Below are 18,446 nucleotides of genomic sequence, written 5' to 3' on the forward strand. Positions count from 1 at the left end.
TCATATGTTTGTTTCCTATCTTAAGGTTGATCAGCTTGGAGTTTTCTATCCTAGTGTGTCGGGTGTTTGTTTTCTATCTTAGTGTGTCTAACCTGGTTGGCTTGTTAAATGTTGTTTTAGCTTAGAGTTGACTTTTCATACACAGAGGCTTCTTTGTTACTTTTCCACACGCGGAGACTTCTTAGTTTCATGTTATTTGGTTAAACTTCAAAATCAAGGTTTCTATCAGACAAGCTTGTCTTGTAGCGAGCTTGTCGTATCCTAACACAAGCCACAAAGATGGAGGAGTTTTCTAGTTCTTATTAGTGATTGTATTGCAAACTTCATCTCTTTTATGCTTTTAGTAAAATTCTACATTCTCGATTCTATTTCTTTGTTTCTTTTACATTTTGATGTGTTGAGACAAGACAAGCTCGTCTACAACAACTTTGGTTTTGAAGTTTAAACAAATAACATCGAATGAAGTAGTCTTGGATATAGTTTTAGAGTGTAAAATAGTTAAAACACTAAACGTTATATATGAACACTAAGTTTAAAATAGAAGGTGTCTACACAAACAGTCTAACAAATCTAACTCATCAATAAATAACAAAACACTAGCAATCCACAATAGATAAACAAGGATTAAAGAAAACTACTAGGAATTAAGGGTCTTGTAAGAAGCATCTATAAACGACTTCCGTAGAAAATACAAACACTAGATGAGCCTCACCAAACAATGATCAAACTAATTCCAAGCATAGTTGGAAATAAAAAAGAATTGAAAAAGATATAAGAATTCTATGCAACACTAAACAACTTCCAAAGTTAAAAAATCTAATGATCTAGGAAACTCATAGAAAAACACTTAGGCTCAACCTAGACGCAACATTAAATGATTCCCAAAAGGTTAAAGCATTTATGAGAGAAGTCCTACTAAGCGAAGAAACCTTACTGTACCAAACGGTAATTAGTCAAAACTCTTAAATAGACAAAAGCGTCGAGACAACATTCTTGGTAAGCTATTTGAAAGTCATAATCAATAGAAGAACACTCGTTAAACGATTCTTTTGAAGAAAGTAGAATCCTAAAGTGTTTACAATAGATGATAATATTCTCTTAGTAAGTCGTAGCTTGATAAAAGTGTCAAATGGCATGACTAGAAAGTCTCAAACGATGAAATGGAAAACATTGTGCCAAACATGTCGGTTAGAGAAAGCCACATGACATAACCAAGCTAGACAAGCTCTCACCATGAAATGATGAGTCTAGAAAACACAACAAAAGAACAAAACTTTAAAACCCATAATAAAAGACATTCACACTAAACGCGATCTTAACAATAACGAGTATCTACCAAACATACACTAGCTAAGAAAAAATCTCTTACAAGCTAAACTACACCACATGGGAAACACAATTTCATTCAACGATAAAATTATTGTAAAGCATATAATATTCTTATTAGAAAACTCAAACAGTCAAATCCAAATCAAACCGTAGAAAACATACAAATTCTGAACAAGCATTAAATATCATTAAATGCTCAATGATTAAAAGTAACAAGATAAATAAGGAAAATGATATATCTACTATGTAAACATCTATTATACATTATGCAGGTTATCTACTACAAGCATTCGCCTGCAAGTTAGAAATGAACGTTAGAAAGAAGAAAAGGATATAAGTGAAATGTTCCATTCATCAAAATTCGTGCCACATGAATACTCTAATATGCTTTTGATAAAGTTCTAAAAAACAAGTTTGTTTTGACAACTAAACATCAACCTATGACTTCCATCTATGCTAAAAGCTACGAAAAGTCAAAACATAAGGACAAACTTCATCCAACAGTTATATTGTCACCAAATCTCAAGACAAGCATCATCTAACGACAATATAATCAAAGGTGTATAAATAGAAGATCAAAAAAGAAGAAAAGAGATGACGAAGATCCATATAGTGTAAAGAAAAATCATCATCGAGGAAGAGCCAAGAAGTTTCTCTGAGCCACTAGAGTCAAATCATTCTACACATGAGAAGAAAGAAGAAGAGAAAAAAAAGAATAACTCAAGAAAAGAAAACACTCTCAAGCTTTAGTGTTATAAGCTTACTTATGTAAGGAGAGAAATAGGAAAGAGAGAGACAAAGAGAAACACTAAGAAATACTCTCAAGCTTCATTGTAATATTAGCTTATTATTTGTAAGTAGAGAGAAAAGAGAGAAAAACTCCTAGCAAGTCTGTAGATAATATTGTATTAAACATATATCCTCTTTGCGAGAGTAATCGTCTAACAAGTTGTAAGCAATCAATTTGATTGCATATTGTAAAAAGAATTAAAATACTTGTTAATTAACTAAGGAGAGTTAAGGATTACTAGGCATTGTATCAAGTTGATACTAGGATTGTCTAGCAGAAACCAGGAGTGGGTGAAACTCAACTAATCAGGGTAACAAGTTTTATTCGTTGACTAGGGATACAAGGAGTTGTGAAGAATACTACGCAATCAGGAGTGGGTGAAACTTAGTCGAGGTCACAATAACATGTGGTTACTGGGTTGACATGGACAACCAAGAGTGGGGAAAAATACTGCATAATCAAGAGTGAGTGTAACTCAGTCGAGGTCACAGTAACAAGTGGTTACTAGCTTGACAAGGACAATCAAGAGTGAGTTAAACTCAACTAGGTAGCGTATTCGGGGATACCAAGATTGTATAGGGATACCAGAAGTGGTGAAGAATACTGCATAACCAAAAGTGGGTGAAACTCAGTCAAGGTCATAATGTAGGTGGCTACTTGTATACAAGGACAACAAGGAGTGAGTTAAACTCAACTAAACGGTGTATCAGTTTGATACCAGGAGCGTCTAGGATACCAAGAGTTGTTAAAATACTCAAATATTTAGGCATTATCGTTAAAATACTCTTTGTACAACAATAATTGCAATTCTCTCCTTCAAACAATACTTTTATACATGACATGATATATCAAGTTTAGGTTAAATATTTTTTTTTTCAAAATAGAGTAAAACAAAGGACCATATGTGACTTTGTTAAAGGATAGATTTTAACGAGTTAGAAGTATTATTGGTGTGGAAGAGCTTTATGTACTATCTTTAAAAGATCTTTGATGTAGACATGTCTTTAGAAGGTCGTACTTTTATTTTCCGTATAATAATAAACTACAAGTTTTATCAAAGAAACATATTATTTATTTAATAAATAGTAAATTATAATTAATATGTTTGAAACAAATACTTTAAAGTATTGAGAAATTTGTACATTTTAATGTATTTTTATATTCGAATGTCAATTTCAAATATAATGTAAGACATAAAAAATTTAACACATGAATTAAAGAAACTATATAGATTCACTTTTAAATTTAGGAACAAAGTTACGTCAAAGAGACTTTTCAATTTTATGTATAATTTTAAATATTAAAAAAATATTTATTTTTTTATTATAATTAATTAAAATATGAAAAGTAATTATTATAAAATTATTTGAAAAGAAAATTTACACAAAAAATAGTTATGGAAATGCTTTCATATATGTATAGACGAAAACAATGAGTTTTGAAGGTCGAAATTCTACTTCTCCGTCATTAAATTCTAACCATGTAATGTGAACATGTCTATTCATTTTAAAATACCAAGGCTCTCCCATTAGTTTTATTTTGGTAATTTGTTAAAAAAATCCTTGTTGTAATTATTTTAAAAGAAAAAAAAAAGGTAGGAGAGAAGGTTGGAATGCACTATGAGACAAAAGTACCCACAGATTACAAATATATCAGGGTGCCCTGCCCACTAGTGCACTGGAAGTGTTCGATAAATCCGTGGAAAACTCGACAAGCACTTAAGGAAAGTTTAATAATTTTTTATAATTAATTAAAATTTATTACACTAATCAGTTTCCAGCTTTGGTACTCACTCGAAGCTGTGGCAGTGTTGTCTTTATGTTTCGGAAAATTGGAGATAGAATTTGTAATTAAATCAATTTTTTTACTTTGGGTCATGATGGATTGGTTGACATGCATAATCTATAATTTGTTTTATCATATTTTAATACTTTGATAAAACTCTTTTATTTTATTGTTATTTCTTTATTCTATGTTTTAATTCTAACTCAATTCGCTTACTTGTATTTAATATTGATTATTTAGTATACTTAATTATTTATTTATCATCTATTTTTACTTCGACTCCTGAATAATGGTTGGACATAATGAACATTCCATAATTTAATTATTTATTATTATATTTTTCAATTTCCATATATTTTATCAATTAAAATAATAAATATGAAAAAATCCAGTAAAAAATAAAGTAAGAGAAATTATAAAAGGATTAAATAAAAATAGAAAAAAAATGAATCTAACATTTGTTTTTAACAATTAATTTTATCCATCCGTCCCTTCCTTCAATACCAAAGTGAGACATTGAAACTATCACTCCTCCAATGGCACCTATATAAACCACAAACATTCTCAATTAAGACGCAATATCACAACGCACTGCACTGCTCCACTCGCTTTCTCCTCTTTGTTTTTCCATTTCAGCGAAAATGCCAGGTCTCACAGCACCATCTGATTACTCCCAGGAGCCTCCACGTCACCCTTCTCTTCTTATCAACGCCAAGGCAAGCCAATTTACTATCCCTTTCTCTCTCCGTGTTTCCCAATTTTTCCAAACGCTAATCACAAATCGCCGCCGCGTTTTTCCTTTTTCCGTTTCAGACGCCATTCAATGCGGAGCCACCGCGTTCTGCCTTGGGTGCCTCCTATGTCACCCCTTGCGATTTCTTTTACAAGAGGAATCACGGTCCGATACCCATCGTCGAGGACATAAACAGGTTCCTCCATCGCTGTGCCATAAATACGTAGGTTTTAGTTTATCTTGCTTTGTGACGTGTTTGGTTTTGAGGAGCAGATACTCCGTGTTCGTGTCCGGTTTGCTGGAGCGTCCCAAACAGCTCACGATGAAAGATATCTGGTTAGTGTGTGTTTGGTGTAGTTAATGTTTAAACTGTTGCATTGAATATCGTGATTTAGCTAGGATTTGCCACGGCACGATTTGACGGTGAATGTTGGTTAACATGTCAAATTAATCACATAGTTTTACAGTGTTGGTGAATTGGTTCTTGCATGTTGTGAACTATGCCTAAGGATTTTGATTGATGACCATGGTTTTGAATTAGAGTCTCGGTTGTGGTTTGGTTGCATACCTTATAGTTTGGGAACTTACAAACGAATGCGGTTGATGCAGCCACAATTGTATCTTGGTGCAAAGCCACAATTGTAGTCTTGTTGCATTCCTTGCACCGGGGAATTAGGAACAAAGGCGGCCGATGCAGCCTTAATTATGGTTGTGTTGAGGTCACTAAAACTCCAAAAATTGACATTGTGGCCGTGTAGTTGTGGACCTCTTATAAAGTATTTTTTATGGCTAAAATGCATATCGAGAGGCCACGGTTGTAATTTTTATCTTTCAAGACTAATGTGAGTCCATGTCACCAATATGAATCATAAAATTCATCAATTTGAATTTTTTGTTATTTTCTACTTCTGTTCACCGGCTGTTTTAAATAAAAAGGTTGAAAAGTTAGACTAGCTTAAATTGTTAAAAGAAAAGGAAAGGAAGTAGTCGTGTTGAACGTACCCTATTTGATTATTCAAATGCTATATTTTTATTTTTCTTATACGTTTTATACTGTGACATTCATTCCATGAACTACATTCAGCTGTTCCATTGTTCTATTATCAGTCTTCAGAAATGGAGTTCATGCCCTTAGTCATGACTTGATGTTTTGTTTTACAAACCTTGTATATTGTCAATTTCTGGTTTTAAATGTTACCAAACATTATTTTTATGATATATTTCAATCTACATTTTTTTGCTGTGACTAAGTTTTATGATTTGATATCATTTATGATTCACAATTCAAATAATATTTTGGGCAGTCGGTATTGAATAACCTTGCTTTCAAGAATTATTTGATTATATACTCAGTAAAAATTGGACAAGTCACAATGATAGTGACATTTCATTTATCTAAGAGTAATGGACAACACGAACCTGTTCTGGGAAAATAATTCTGGTTTTTTAATATTGGTCGTGTTTACAATGAAGTGACCATGTTATTTGATGACAGGATGCTCCCAAAGTATAATGTCACTGCTACATTACAGGTGTGTGCTCTTTTGCAGAACATGGATTGAATTGGAGCCATGGATCTTGTGCTGTTGATAAGATATTTACATCCTGCAAATGATTTATCTCAGTGTGCAGGTAATAGAAGGACTGCTATGAGCAAGACCAAAACAGTGAGGGGAGTTGGCTGGAATGTTTCTGCTATTGGAAATGGTTAGTATTGTCAGGTTTCTTGGAATAATGTGATGAAAATTGACATGATAAAGGATTGAATGAGCTTTTTTTTGTTGGGTGGGGGTTACGAAGGAAATCTAAAGCCTGCAATGGAAGGGGAGGGTAGACCAAAGTGTAAATGACCTGGCTTAGGACTGAGTGATTGTTTGGATTCCCATTCAATACGCACATGAAAACTCATGTCAAATCGAACCTTTTATGTGAAAGCTATAATGTCTAGCCTCTGGTTCAACGCTCATAAAACTTTTATAAAGGTGGAAACAGAAAAAACACATTGAACTCTTATTAATTAATTTCCAAAGCAACTTGGATGGCTTTTGAGTACTTATCTACAAACTAAAGCTCTATCATAATAGATACAAACTAAAACATATTATATTTTCCTTTCTCAGCTATATGGGGTGGTGCCAAATTGTCTGATGTTCTAGAACTCGTTGGAATTCCAAAGTTAACTAGTGTAACTCAATTTGGTGGAAGACATGTCGAGTTTGTAAGCGTTGATAAGTGCAAGGTGATGACTACGGCTTGTATGTTTACTCTAGATACTTTGACTTCATTTTGATTATTTGTACTACCCAGTTGAAGTGTTTTATTGATTTTTTTCTATAAAATTACAAAAAACTGATAGGAGGAAAATGGAGGCCCATACAAGGCTTCAATACCACTTAGTCAGGCCACAAATCCCGAAGCCGATGTTCTGCTAGCTTATGAAATGAATGGTGAAGTAAGTGGCTTTGACTATGCTATCTTCTTGCAGCACTAAAGTTTTCAAGATTTTTTTATTGTGAGATTTCATTATTTTGTAGAAGAAACAAATATAAAAGGGTTCTCTGTTCATGCCACACTGTAGGTTTCTGATGTCTTTACTAGAAGTACTGCTCTGTAGGTTTCATTGTTTAATTTGTCTGTGAGATATTGAACGAATATAGTGCATGTTTATTACATGAATGGTTTCCTTTTTCTGTTTTTTGTATGTTTTGGTCATTGAGACACACGATTTCTCCTTTTTTTCACCTAATTCATTATATATGCTGCCAATATATTGTTTTAAGGTTCTCAAACCTTAGAATTTACGTAAACTTGTAAGAGCTCTCCCAATTTGTAAGAGTTTACTACACATAAAAGAAAATATTAAATGTCTATAAATATTATAATAAATCAACATGTCAATCCCATGATGAAGTAAATAATAAACCTCAGTAAGGAAATAATTAAGTCCAGTAGGACATTGCTACTATAAGTTCAAATAGCATCAAATAAAACACAAGTTCATACAACACAAATAAAATACAAGTTCTTGACATGATAACTTTTCAATAACTAAATAAAGACAAATGTCTTCAAAAGTCCATGTGTAATCCTCTAATAACATCATCCCAAGATCATCATCATCACCATGTCCATTTTTTTGTCAGCATCATCACCATCTTCATAGCCATGAAGCTCTTCGTCATATGAAAAATTGTGCACCATTAACATTGGCATCCAAAACTATATTAGGAAGATCAAATCAAAGACAAGTAAACTCTAGTAAGGAAGGCTTTGAATAGAGCTATTTATTAGAATAGGTCATCTTATATAGACTTTATTGAAAAGCTGGCATGTGCTTTGTGCTGTATCTAGTTTCTAGATATGACCTTTCTTATTCTTTTCTCTTTCCTCTCATTCATTGTATTTGAACTTCTAATGTCATTATAAATACGAGAACCTAAGAGAGGGGAATAAATCTTTAACTTATTCTTTATTCTTTTGTATTTGTTTCAAGTCTATTAAAACACTGTTGTAAAACCGTTCACAAATAGCTTATTAGACTTTGTGCGGGATTGTTTGATGGTTTTAAAAAATACATTCAGAAGCCTTTTGAAAGGGATAACTAATAAGTAATGTAATGTGTGATAGAAAGATTAACAATAACAAAATTTTATATTGGTCACTCCAACCCAGCCTACGTGCAATTCTTCAATGCCAACGAAAAAGAATTTCACTGATCAAATCAAATTACAAGTATCATTATTGCCACTTCTGGCTTATGAGTATATAAAGCCACTCTTGGTTATTCAAGTACACAACACAACTCCTCTCTAATCTAAGTACATAAAACCAAGCCTCTCCACACTATCACTTAAACTCCCCTTGAGCTTAAGCACAAGTAGACAAAACCTCTCCAAGTAAGTACACAGAGTCTATTCTGACTATACTACAATAAGTAGTTTGATTACAAGCTTTACACTCAAACTAGTGGATATGAAATTATACGCTCCTTGCTTCTAGAGATAACTTCGTAGACGTTTAGGATTTAGAATATAGATATCCCTTTGTTTAAGTTTCCTAGAAGACAAGCTACAACTTAAGCTATTTTGATGCTTTTCAACACTTTACTCATGCAAAGAAGGCTCATTAGTCATGTTTTGGAAACTTAGTCTCTTTTGCATCTTAGTGCTTCCTTATATGGGCATCTAAAGAGGTTTGATGTAGTTCTGTGTGCCTGAAGCATCATGACTCAAAGCTTTTCATGACTTTCTACTGACATCCTCTACTGTGTAGTATGATGAGATGAGATGAGTGTACAACTCTCTTTATCTCTGTGATGTCTTTGTACCACTTACAATACTGAATGAAGCTTTTTCTCATTGATGATTGGTAATTTATGTTAGAATTTTCCTTAAGAAGTGTTCATAATCAACCCATAGAGATTAGATAATGTGACATTGTAAAGATATGTGTAGTACAACATACATGATGTGTGTCTATTCTACTTGACTTGTGAGGTCACCGGTTGCTTCACGCTTTAGCAAACTTGTGTGTCCTTGCTTGGTGACGTCTAATGTAGCATATGTCTACTTTTGCTAGATACATATGTTCTTGAACATCGTCTAGCACCTCCATTCTTCTAGAGATTCTTCAAAGATAGATGGTTCAATGAGGTACATCATGTCTTCTAAATTATTATCTTGTATTAGAGCAAAACATCAATTGACAATTTGATTGTGTTCTTGATGTGATCATTTGGCCTTCAGGCCTCTGTGCTTGACTCATTTATTCTTTTGTATGTCTAGCACTTTAAGCATATGGGTCCGTTCTTGTGCAAACTTTTATGGGACTATTTTGAGCTCGTTTGATCTAGCAATTTATTCTTCAAGGTCTTATTGTGTTTTTCCAACAACTTGTGCTTCATTTGGTATAATTGTTTGTTTACATCGTGTAATACCCATTTCACACTAGGTAGCTTATATTAGAGAAATGAAAATTGTTGAAATGTAATGTTCTTTATTATTATTAATGTTTATGTAGGGGAACTTTCTATTAGGTTTTTTAGGAGCTTCCTAACCTTTGGTATTTTGAACTATTGTCCCCTGTATAAACATTAATAATAAAAAAAAAAAACATTACATTTCAACAAAAACTATCTTGTTTGTTATGATTAGAACTTGTGTGTTAAAGACAAGACCTATGAGATTCAAGACTTGTGTCTTATGATGACTTGACTCGTCCTTGCTATAATTTCAAATGCATCTAGATATGTATTAATTGAGCTTCCTCCAACATCACCTTCACATTCACCCTAAGATTGCTCATCCTCAACATTCTCTTTGTCAACATGGCCTCTAGTTTTTGATTGAACAATTTTTCTAATTTGTTTGCTTTTAAATTTCAATTTATACATAGCATAAACTAAGCCATTATCTTCATTTGATGCAAGCACTTTCTTCTCTTTGTATAAACCTAATGGGAAGCTGCATGCAAAGGCTTGCTAAGTTGGTTACTCAACCTCCCATCAATAATTCTGCAAATAGGTTCGTAGCAACGTAGAGGGAAGGACCAAAGGTTTAAGGGTGTATGTTAGGAGGGAACACAGTGAGAAGTGTAAAGGTGACGAGGTAGCTAGTGTAAAAAAATTTCCAAATGTCTAAGTGGGGCATTGGGGATATATAGGGAATGAGGAGAAAGGTCATCTTGTATTGTGAACTTTGATATGGCCAAAGGGTAGTAACCTCTTTGTAGGAGCCTTGCTATGTGGTAGTTGGTTTCATTTCTTCTATTTTTTTCTTTTTGTTTGCAAATAATACAAATCCTTCCTTGATTTACATTTTCATTTCCTTGTTTTTTGGTTCGTAACAATTTGGTCTAATCAACTGCATTAGAGAGAGGAAGGAGTGGTCCTTAGTGACAAAACTAGCAAATGCCATCAAAGGAGATGGAGGCTAAGGTCACACCACTAGAGACAGGTTGTAGGCCTCAAAACTGTCATGTGAGCTATAAAGTTCAAGGCTGAAGAGAATCATGAGAGGCTGAGTTTTGTGATCCATTTTTTTGGCGGAGAAACATCAATGGTAAATAGTATTCTCTTGAAAAATGTTGATTCACTGAAAAAACGTTGATAGTAAACTATACTGACTTAGAAAACATCAATTGTAAAGTGTACTTGTTGGAAAAAAGTTGGTAGTAAACAATATTCATAGGAAAATCGTCGACTGGTACTCATCGTTAATATGTTGGAAAAGAATTGTGACTGTTGCTGGTAATATTGTATCCAACATAAACATTGATGAATGGGGATAAAAACAGGAGCAGATAACCTAGCATCCAAGGTTATTGAACAAATCAATGAATTGGTTAATTGACTTGAAGAAATAAGATTGAAGGCATAGGTAGGAACAAGGAGAACAAATTCCCTTAGAAAATAACTTTAGAGTCATTGTATAATGTTTTGAGATGAGGAATATTAGGAAAAGAAAGGAAAGAAAACATATAGAGGTATCACCATAAATATGATCAAAAGAACCTGAGTCAATTATCTTTAAACTTTGATTTCCACTGGTTGTGAAATGAAAGTTGTTGACAAACAGGGATTTGTGGATGATTGTGCTAGGTTGTTGGATTTCAACCTCAAATATTCCTTATATTTCTCAAAAAAACTTTAGTCCAACAACCTCAGATTTAGATACTGACTATCTTGTTAGAAAAGCTATGGAGAAAGTAGCAGTTTTCTTGGGTATGACCCACTTTTTTACAATATGTGCATTGAGGATGTCCTCTACTGTCACATCCTATTGTAATTCCACAAACTTCTCTTCCACGTGTAGATACTTGAAAATTTCTACCTTCAGAGTTGGAACACGAAAAAAAGTCAGTCATTTTACTATAGGTAATTTATGCATGTATGGAGAAGATTTAAACCCTACTAAGGAGATCCAATGGAGTGTAGCCCTATCATGTAAAGCTAGGAGGTCAAGAATAACTATAGGCAAAGCCATTAAGAAGGATTAAGTAGTCAACGATTTGCCTAATGACTATAGATGTGATTAGCAGTTGCACATTATCATTGCAGTGTTGGATCTAGGTAGCCAAACCCACCTAATAGGAAAGAGGCTTAGAGAGTCATAACCTACGAAAAGAACATGAATATTAGAATGCTTTTATTGTATGTGTGTGTGATCAACTCCTTTTTTCTAAAATTATAACAATAATAATGTTAGATATGAAATGGAGGCCCTCATCAAATCTGTGTTCTCGGTGGAAAAGGAGGAAACAACATATAGGGGACTCATTAACATTCTGAATAATATGATATGATATGAAATGTATTATTTTATTCCAAGAGAGTAACACCTATTTTTGCCAACAAGTACGTGAGGCACTAGTGTGGGCTTTGAACTGTCATACATGTGACAGAAATCAAGTATCTTTTATTTATAATATTTATTGATTTTCCTTTTTTTCATTTTTCCTACTTCTTCACATGTATCCAATAAATTCACAGTAGAATAAATAAGATTAGCTATTGAATAGATTTCACAAAGTTTAAAACAATTCCTTCCTTCTAGGTAACGAGAAGAACTTCTAAGGGGTATGCATGAGTACAATTCATCATAGGCTTTGACATTGAATCATAAATATTTTTAATGTATCTTTCCTTTGTAACGCAATTATACATTATACTTTCAATGTGAATTTACTTCTGGATTTTTCTTTTGGCTTTGGGTGGTAATGTATATTATGTTATTATTATTTTAGTTAGTGTTTACAGCTCAGTTTAATATCCCTTTCATTAGCCTCTTAATAGGGATCATGGGTATCCATTACGTGTGGTTGTTCCTGGTGTCATTGGAGCCCGGTCTGTTAAATGGCTGGAAGAGATCAATATCATCGCAGAAGAATGCCAGGTCTAATATATTATCTAGAGTTGTAACGATGTACCAAAAAATTCCTGTTTAAAATGCCCCTATAACTTTATATTATCATGTATCAGGGTTTTTTCATGCAAAAGGACTACAAAATGTTTCCACCATCAGTTAATTGGGATAATATTGATTGGTCCACCCGCAGACCCCAAATGGATTTCCCAGTTCAGGTATTTTGATTATTTTACTGTTTCTGCTTTCCTTTTTATGTAAAAAAAATCTCTTAGTTAGTATTTCTTAAACCATGTTTTGTTCTGATAGGATTATGAATGTATATGTTAGGAGAAAGGTTGTTACTGATAATCAGGTTTCTTTTATCAAGAAACCTAACATGTAAATATAATTTGTTACATGTTGAGTAATCAGGCCATGCTGAACCAAGCAGAGCAAGTGTATGTTTGTTTTACCAAACCTCTTTGAAAGTATTGAAATGGTGACAGGACCCAAAACAAGTGAGGACGACCTTCACAGGTCTATCATAGAAGAAAAAGTTTAAAGGGGTTAAAATTGTAATTAGTTGTAACCGGGTAGTTAGTATGTGTTTTGGCCTAGTAAATATGTCCTTTGTTGTAGTAGAGAATTTTTCAGCTCATGCTATTACATTGATGTACTGGGCTTTTCTAGTGTGAAAAAGACACTGCTCCCTTTGTGAGCGCGGCTGGGTGTGGAGGAGTGGTGTAATTTGTTTACCTAGGTGTGTGTGGCTACAAGGTTGTGTGAAGGAATACAAACACTTTGTTACTCTTTTTGTAGCAGAGTAGGTGTTGTGTATTAGGATTTCTGCTTGGTTTCATTCAAAAGCTAATACTTATTATTTTTTGTGGCAGTGTGTTATATGTTCTCTAGAAGATGTGAGCACAATGAAGCCTGGGAAGGTTAGTTTATTTAATCAAGTGTATACCTGTTTGGATGGGTTTCTCCACAAGTTCCTTTTAGGAGAGAAAAATTGAAATTGGCTTATTCATAAGCTAATTTGTAGAAGCTCAGTCTCGGCTTGTCTAATTTTAGCTTATTCCTTTGCTGTTTTTTTTATAAGTTACATGAATGTGTTTTTATTAGTAGCTATGAAGTTCCACAACATATACATTTGCTTTGTTTTTCCTTTATCTTGATCTCATTAAACATGGCATCCATCTTTGGAACTTTGACTAGAATTTTCTAGAGTTCAATTATCATCACTGTATTTTACTTTTTGCTTCAAAACATATTGTTCATGTTCCCTAATCGATTCTTGTACTGAGATTTTTTTCCTCTAAAGTAAATTCAAATTATATTTTTATTTGAAGTTTCCTGAAAATGAAAACACATACATACACCCTTTCTTTGCCCACATGAATTTTCAATAGGAACTTATCCATCCATCTAAACTCAAATTTTGGCATATGTTCCATTTCATGAGTTTTAGCTTCTTTTTTTGTACATTTTCTGTCAGTTGTTGTAATTGACTGAAATCTTAATTCTTGCACATGGTGTGCAGGTAAAAATTAGTGGATATGCGGCCGCAGGAGGTGGCAGAGGCATTGAGAGAGTAGATGTGTCTATTGATGGAGGCAAAACATGGATGGAAGCTTCAAGATTTCAGAAAAGTGGTGTTCCCTATATATCAGAGCATGCCAGCAGTGACAAATGGGCATGGGTATTCTTTGAAGTCACAGTTGATATTTGTCATAGCACTGAGATTATTGCAAAAGCGGTATGTTATCCCATTGTTGTAATGCTATTATCTTTTTTAGTGTACCTAATGAGTCTGTACATTTGTTAACTTGTATAGAGGTATCATGTACAACCATGATGGTAGGATAATGGTCATTCGACATCACCTAGAGATTTTGGAATTGACATAATAGAAATACACAAAAAGTTGGTATAAAAAGATGGAGATAATCTATGATATAACTCAAAGGAGTGCAATGAAGAGATGGATTACAGTAGAGTGTATACCTTTATGAAGGAAAATTGGAAGTTCAGACTCAATTGTCAGAGTTGGAGGGGATGGAGGATTGGGCACTAGAAGTGAGCCATCTAGTGGATGATGAGAATGTTGTCATCAACTATACGCCTGAAAGGTTGGTGGAGGTGGAGAAATTGGAGGTGGACTAGATACAACAGTGGGATCGCAAATAGTAGAAATATTAACTATAGTAGAGGCAGAGACAGGCATGGAGAAGAAGGAGACTTGAAGTAGAAAGAAGACTTGTTGAATGTGGCATTAGCTGAAATAAAATAATGGTTAAGAGAGGGAGAGAAACATTTATATCCATTTTTTGATCCAGTGAATCCTAAAAAGACAATGTTAAGAAATAGACTTTAAGCCTAACTCAACCTCACAAAATCGACTTGTAACGTGAGATTTACACCCAGTTATATATTTTAAACTTTCCTTATCTCTAGTCAATTTGGGATCTCCTACACACCCTCTCATGTCGAGGCATATACTTCTCGAAGGGATTAGACATTAATGGGTGTCTGATAGCAGCCCGATAGTAGGTGGCAATATAGGTCTAACAAACAACAAATCTAGTTAGGATAAACTAAAAAATATGGCTATGATATCATGTTGAAGTAGTGAAAACTAGGTATAGGGTTAATTCTCATTATGTTAAAAATACATATAGGGTGCTATATTTATACTAGAGAATAATGAAGAAAATATGGGCTAAGCCTAGATACACATAATATTGTAACTAACAGTATCTTAACAATATCTAACTATTGGAAGTCTCAAATCAACTAGAAATAAGGCCAAATCACAATATATAAGTGGGTGCAAGTCTCACCTTACAAGTTGGTTTTGTGGGCTTGAGTTAGGTTGAAAGTTCATTTCTTAACATGAGTCATGTGTTAAAGTGATAGGATATAATGTGTATGATAGAAGGAAACAAGTTAAGAAGTAGTTGTTAGGGTGAGTGAGGTTTCCTTTTGATAATTTTGTAGATTGAGCTTTAGCTCTTTGTGAAGGGGAAACCCTTGGAGGAGAGAGTGCTCTCCTATTTTTGTGTTCTTTTTAGTCTATACCATAAAGAATATTACTCTTCTTTCTCTTTTCAATTCTTGGTTCCTAACAAATTGGTCCGACCTACCGGATAAAGAAGGTATAGAAGCATGGAAGGGAGAGTCAATGCCTAGGAAAGATTGGCACGAAACGGAGTAGAGCCATAGTCAAATTAAGGGAAGAAAGCAGGGAAGGTTTCCAAGAATTGAAAGAAATGATACAAGAATACCAAAATCAAGAAAGGGACTCAAAAGGAAGAAAGGAATTTGTTGACAGAGCAAGAAAGGGAGAAAGAGATATGGAAGAAACAGTAAATACTTTAGAGAAAGGGGCTAGCAAACAAGGAAGAGCCATGACAGTAAAAAAAGACAGTATGCAAGAAATAAGGGAAATCGTCCAAGAAATGAAAGACATGCTACAAGAACTCTTGAATCATGGAAGAGGCTCGGAAGGAAGTGAGAAATTTGTCATGAAAGGAAAGAAAGAGGGAAAAAAGGGTAGGGATGCTGTGAAAGATAGTCTGCAAACTTTGTTTTCAGTCTTTGATTGTTTCAGTGTTTTTACCGTAGGCACGTATGAATTAGTGTTGATCTGTATGAAAGCTGAGTTTATTCTAGGTGAAATGCAAGGATTTGGATCAATGATTTATTGTAAACTGAATTTGCTCTTCAAATGCCAGAATTCTAGGGAAAGTCATGCTAGCATCGATATATAGATCATTTTTGTCATTTGTGATATTTACAAGTGAGATATAGAGGGCTGGTCTATGATGTGTACAATGTCATGTGTATAATCAATTATAAGCTTTCCATAATTGATTATGTACCAACATAATGTATTATGCATGACCATGATCGATTACATGGATTATTGAGAGTTAAATGTTGGAGGCAATAAACTTCGCTTGTAGATTCTACCTGCTAGTACCGTAGAAGAAATCATGTCATAGTTTTCCAGAGATTGGGCGTGAGAATGTGTTGAGTTTAGAAGAGAGGAGGTAAGCAAAGTGGAAGGAGTAGGTTTAACCCTTGAGGACCTTCAAGCTCTAGATGCTCTGTTAAACGGGATAGAAATTTTACTACTTGAAAGAACAAGGTTACACGGAAGAATTTAAAGGATTAGTGTAGTTGTGATAGTATAGTGAGAGCGGTATAACTATCTATATATTAACGCCTTACTTAACTATAATAATTAACAACATAGTCAGTTGTGTAATTGACTTAACTACTTGGCTAACAACTTACTGCTCAAGAAGTTGAATAACTCTTCTAATATGTTCACACCGTTTTCATTATGGTTCAGAGGATCATCCCTCTAATTTAGTCGGAGATCTTTTTTGACACCTCACCTTTTGTCTAATTTGCAGGTAGATTCTTCTGCTAATGTCCAGCCTGAAAAGGTTGAAGACATCTGGAACCTGAGAGGAATTTTAAACACTTCATGGCACCGGGTAAAAGTCCAAGCGAGTCTCTCAAACCTGTAAAAGTAGCACCAATATTTGACATTTGGCACTTACAAATATCTCCTCTTTTTGCACTTACCTTTGAGCACTCAAAACACTGAACAAGGCATCGCGACAAGCTGTGTAGTCTTTTTATACAAATAAGCTGTAGGAAAGGTGTTATATATAACTAATCGTTGTACTCTAGTTTCGCTGAGTTTTTCATGGAATATCTGCTGCTCCTTCTCTTCAAGGAAATAATTTGAGATCATCATTATGCATTTACTTTTCACTCGTTTTATCATTTTCCCCGCACCTTAAATTGTGTCACATCTACGCATTTGATTTATTGTTATCCTAGTAAATTATCATTCTGAACTTTGAAAAATAGAATTAGTGTTTTTGAAGCAGTTATTAGAGCAGTAAAAAGTAGTCTAACTAACAAACAAATATAAAAGTAACAAAAATCAAAGTCGTAAAATAGTAGCAACGTATATTACATGATTCATCCACCACCACCACCGAATAAGCAAATGATGATCCTCTACCACGTTGTTGATATAGAAAAAAGATCCTCTATCATATGTCACACCTAGCACATGAAGAAATTTGTTACACGGTTATGGAAAACAAACATGTCTGTTTTGTCACGATTCTTTTCTTTTGTATACAAATGAAACACTTTGTATTCAAAACTTGAATGAGATTACATTACTTCTTTTACTAATCCAGATTTCTTCTTATGGTATGTCGCTCCCCTTTCTTTGGGAGATCTGCTACGCAACTTAAATGGCCCAAATTCCGATTCATGACTGGGAGCCAAATGAAGTTGTTTCTAATGAGAAAAATTAGGGTTAGAATGGTGTGTCAAGCTTTGATTGTTAATATCAAATACATATTTGTTGACAAAACTCTCGTAGTACCACCTATTACATATTGCTACCATTTTGCTTGGGAAAGATGTAACAATTTAATGAATTCATGAATAACGAATTCCATCCCCCATTGTTGTTTTCATGAAAAATGTTATCTGGTATGATTTAAAAGAATGATTCTCACAAGGAAATTTGATTTGTGTTTTCGAGTTTCAATAGAAAATCTATAATTTCAAACAATAACCTTTGGTGAAATTGAATTTTTCAGTGAGCTTAAAAGGTTGTGGAAGGAGTTTGAATGTTGTAGGCCGATTCTTACTTGCACTTGTCATGTTCAATCAAGTCACAAGTAAGGTAAGAAATTATGGACATGAAGATAGAATTATTTAGTTCCTAAGTGGTTTGAATGATTATTTTAGTATAGCGAAATCTTAGATATTGTTGATGTATCCTTTACCTTCTCTAAGCTTTTTCACTAAGAAAGGTAACCCAAGTTTTGATGAAAAAACCATAGTGTTTATTATAACCACTGATAATAGAAAGAACTTTGGTAGAGGCAAAGGTATTAATAGTTGGAGACATGTCTCAGGA

The 18,446-nt window shown here is 33.8% G+C and overlaps 1 protein-coding gene across 1 annotated transcript; it reads left to right on the forward strand.

The window, feature by feature from the left end:
- Positions 1–4,445: 4,445 nt before the first annotated feature.
- On the forward strand, positions 4,446–17,251 carry LOC108345677 (sulfite oxidase). The gene is made up of 12 exons (XM_017584344.2): positions 4,446–4,620; positions 4,718–4,833; positions 4,911–4,973; positions 6,133–6,169; positions 6,263–6,344; positions 6,758–6,876; positions 6,994–7,089; positions 12,419–12,529; positions 12,616–12,717; positions 13,375–13,422; positions 14,025–14,240; positions 16,906–17,251. The coding sequence occupies exons 1-12, from the start codon at positions 4,546–4,548 to the stop codon at positions 17,020–17,022; spliced, it is 1,182 nt and encodes a 393-aa protein (XP_017439833.1). The 5' UTR covers positions 4,446–4,545; the 3' UTR covers positions 17,023–17,251.
- Positions 17,252–18,446: the final 1,195 nt, after the last annotated feature.

Source organism: Vigna angularis, chromosome 8 (genome assembly GCF_016808095.1).
Source record: "Vigna angularis cultivar LongXiaoDou No.4 chromosome 8, ASM1680809v1, whole genome shotgun sequence".
NCBI lineage: Eukaryota > Viridiplantae > Streptophyta > Magnoliopsida > Fabales > Fabaceae > Vigna > Vigna angularis.

Bases quoted from the DNA above. Each gene is read 5' to 3' on its own strand.
- LOC108345677 (XM_017584344.2), top strand. From the start codon at position 4,546: ATGCCAGGTCTCACAGCACCATCTGATTACTCCCAGGAGCCTCCACGT. The intron at 4,621-4,717 runs GCAAGCCAATTT...TTTCCGTTTCAG, and splicing joins CTCTTCTTATCAACGCCAAG to ACGCCATTCAATGCGGAGCC. The intron at 12,718-13,374 runs GTATTTTGATTA...TTTTTGTGGCAG, and splicing joins AAATGGATTTCCCAGTTCAG to TGTGTTATATGTTCTCTAGA.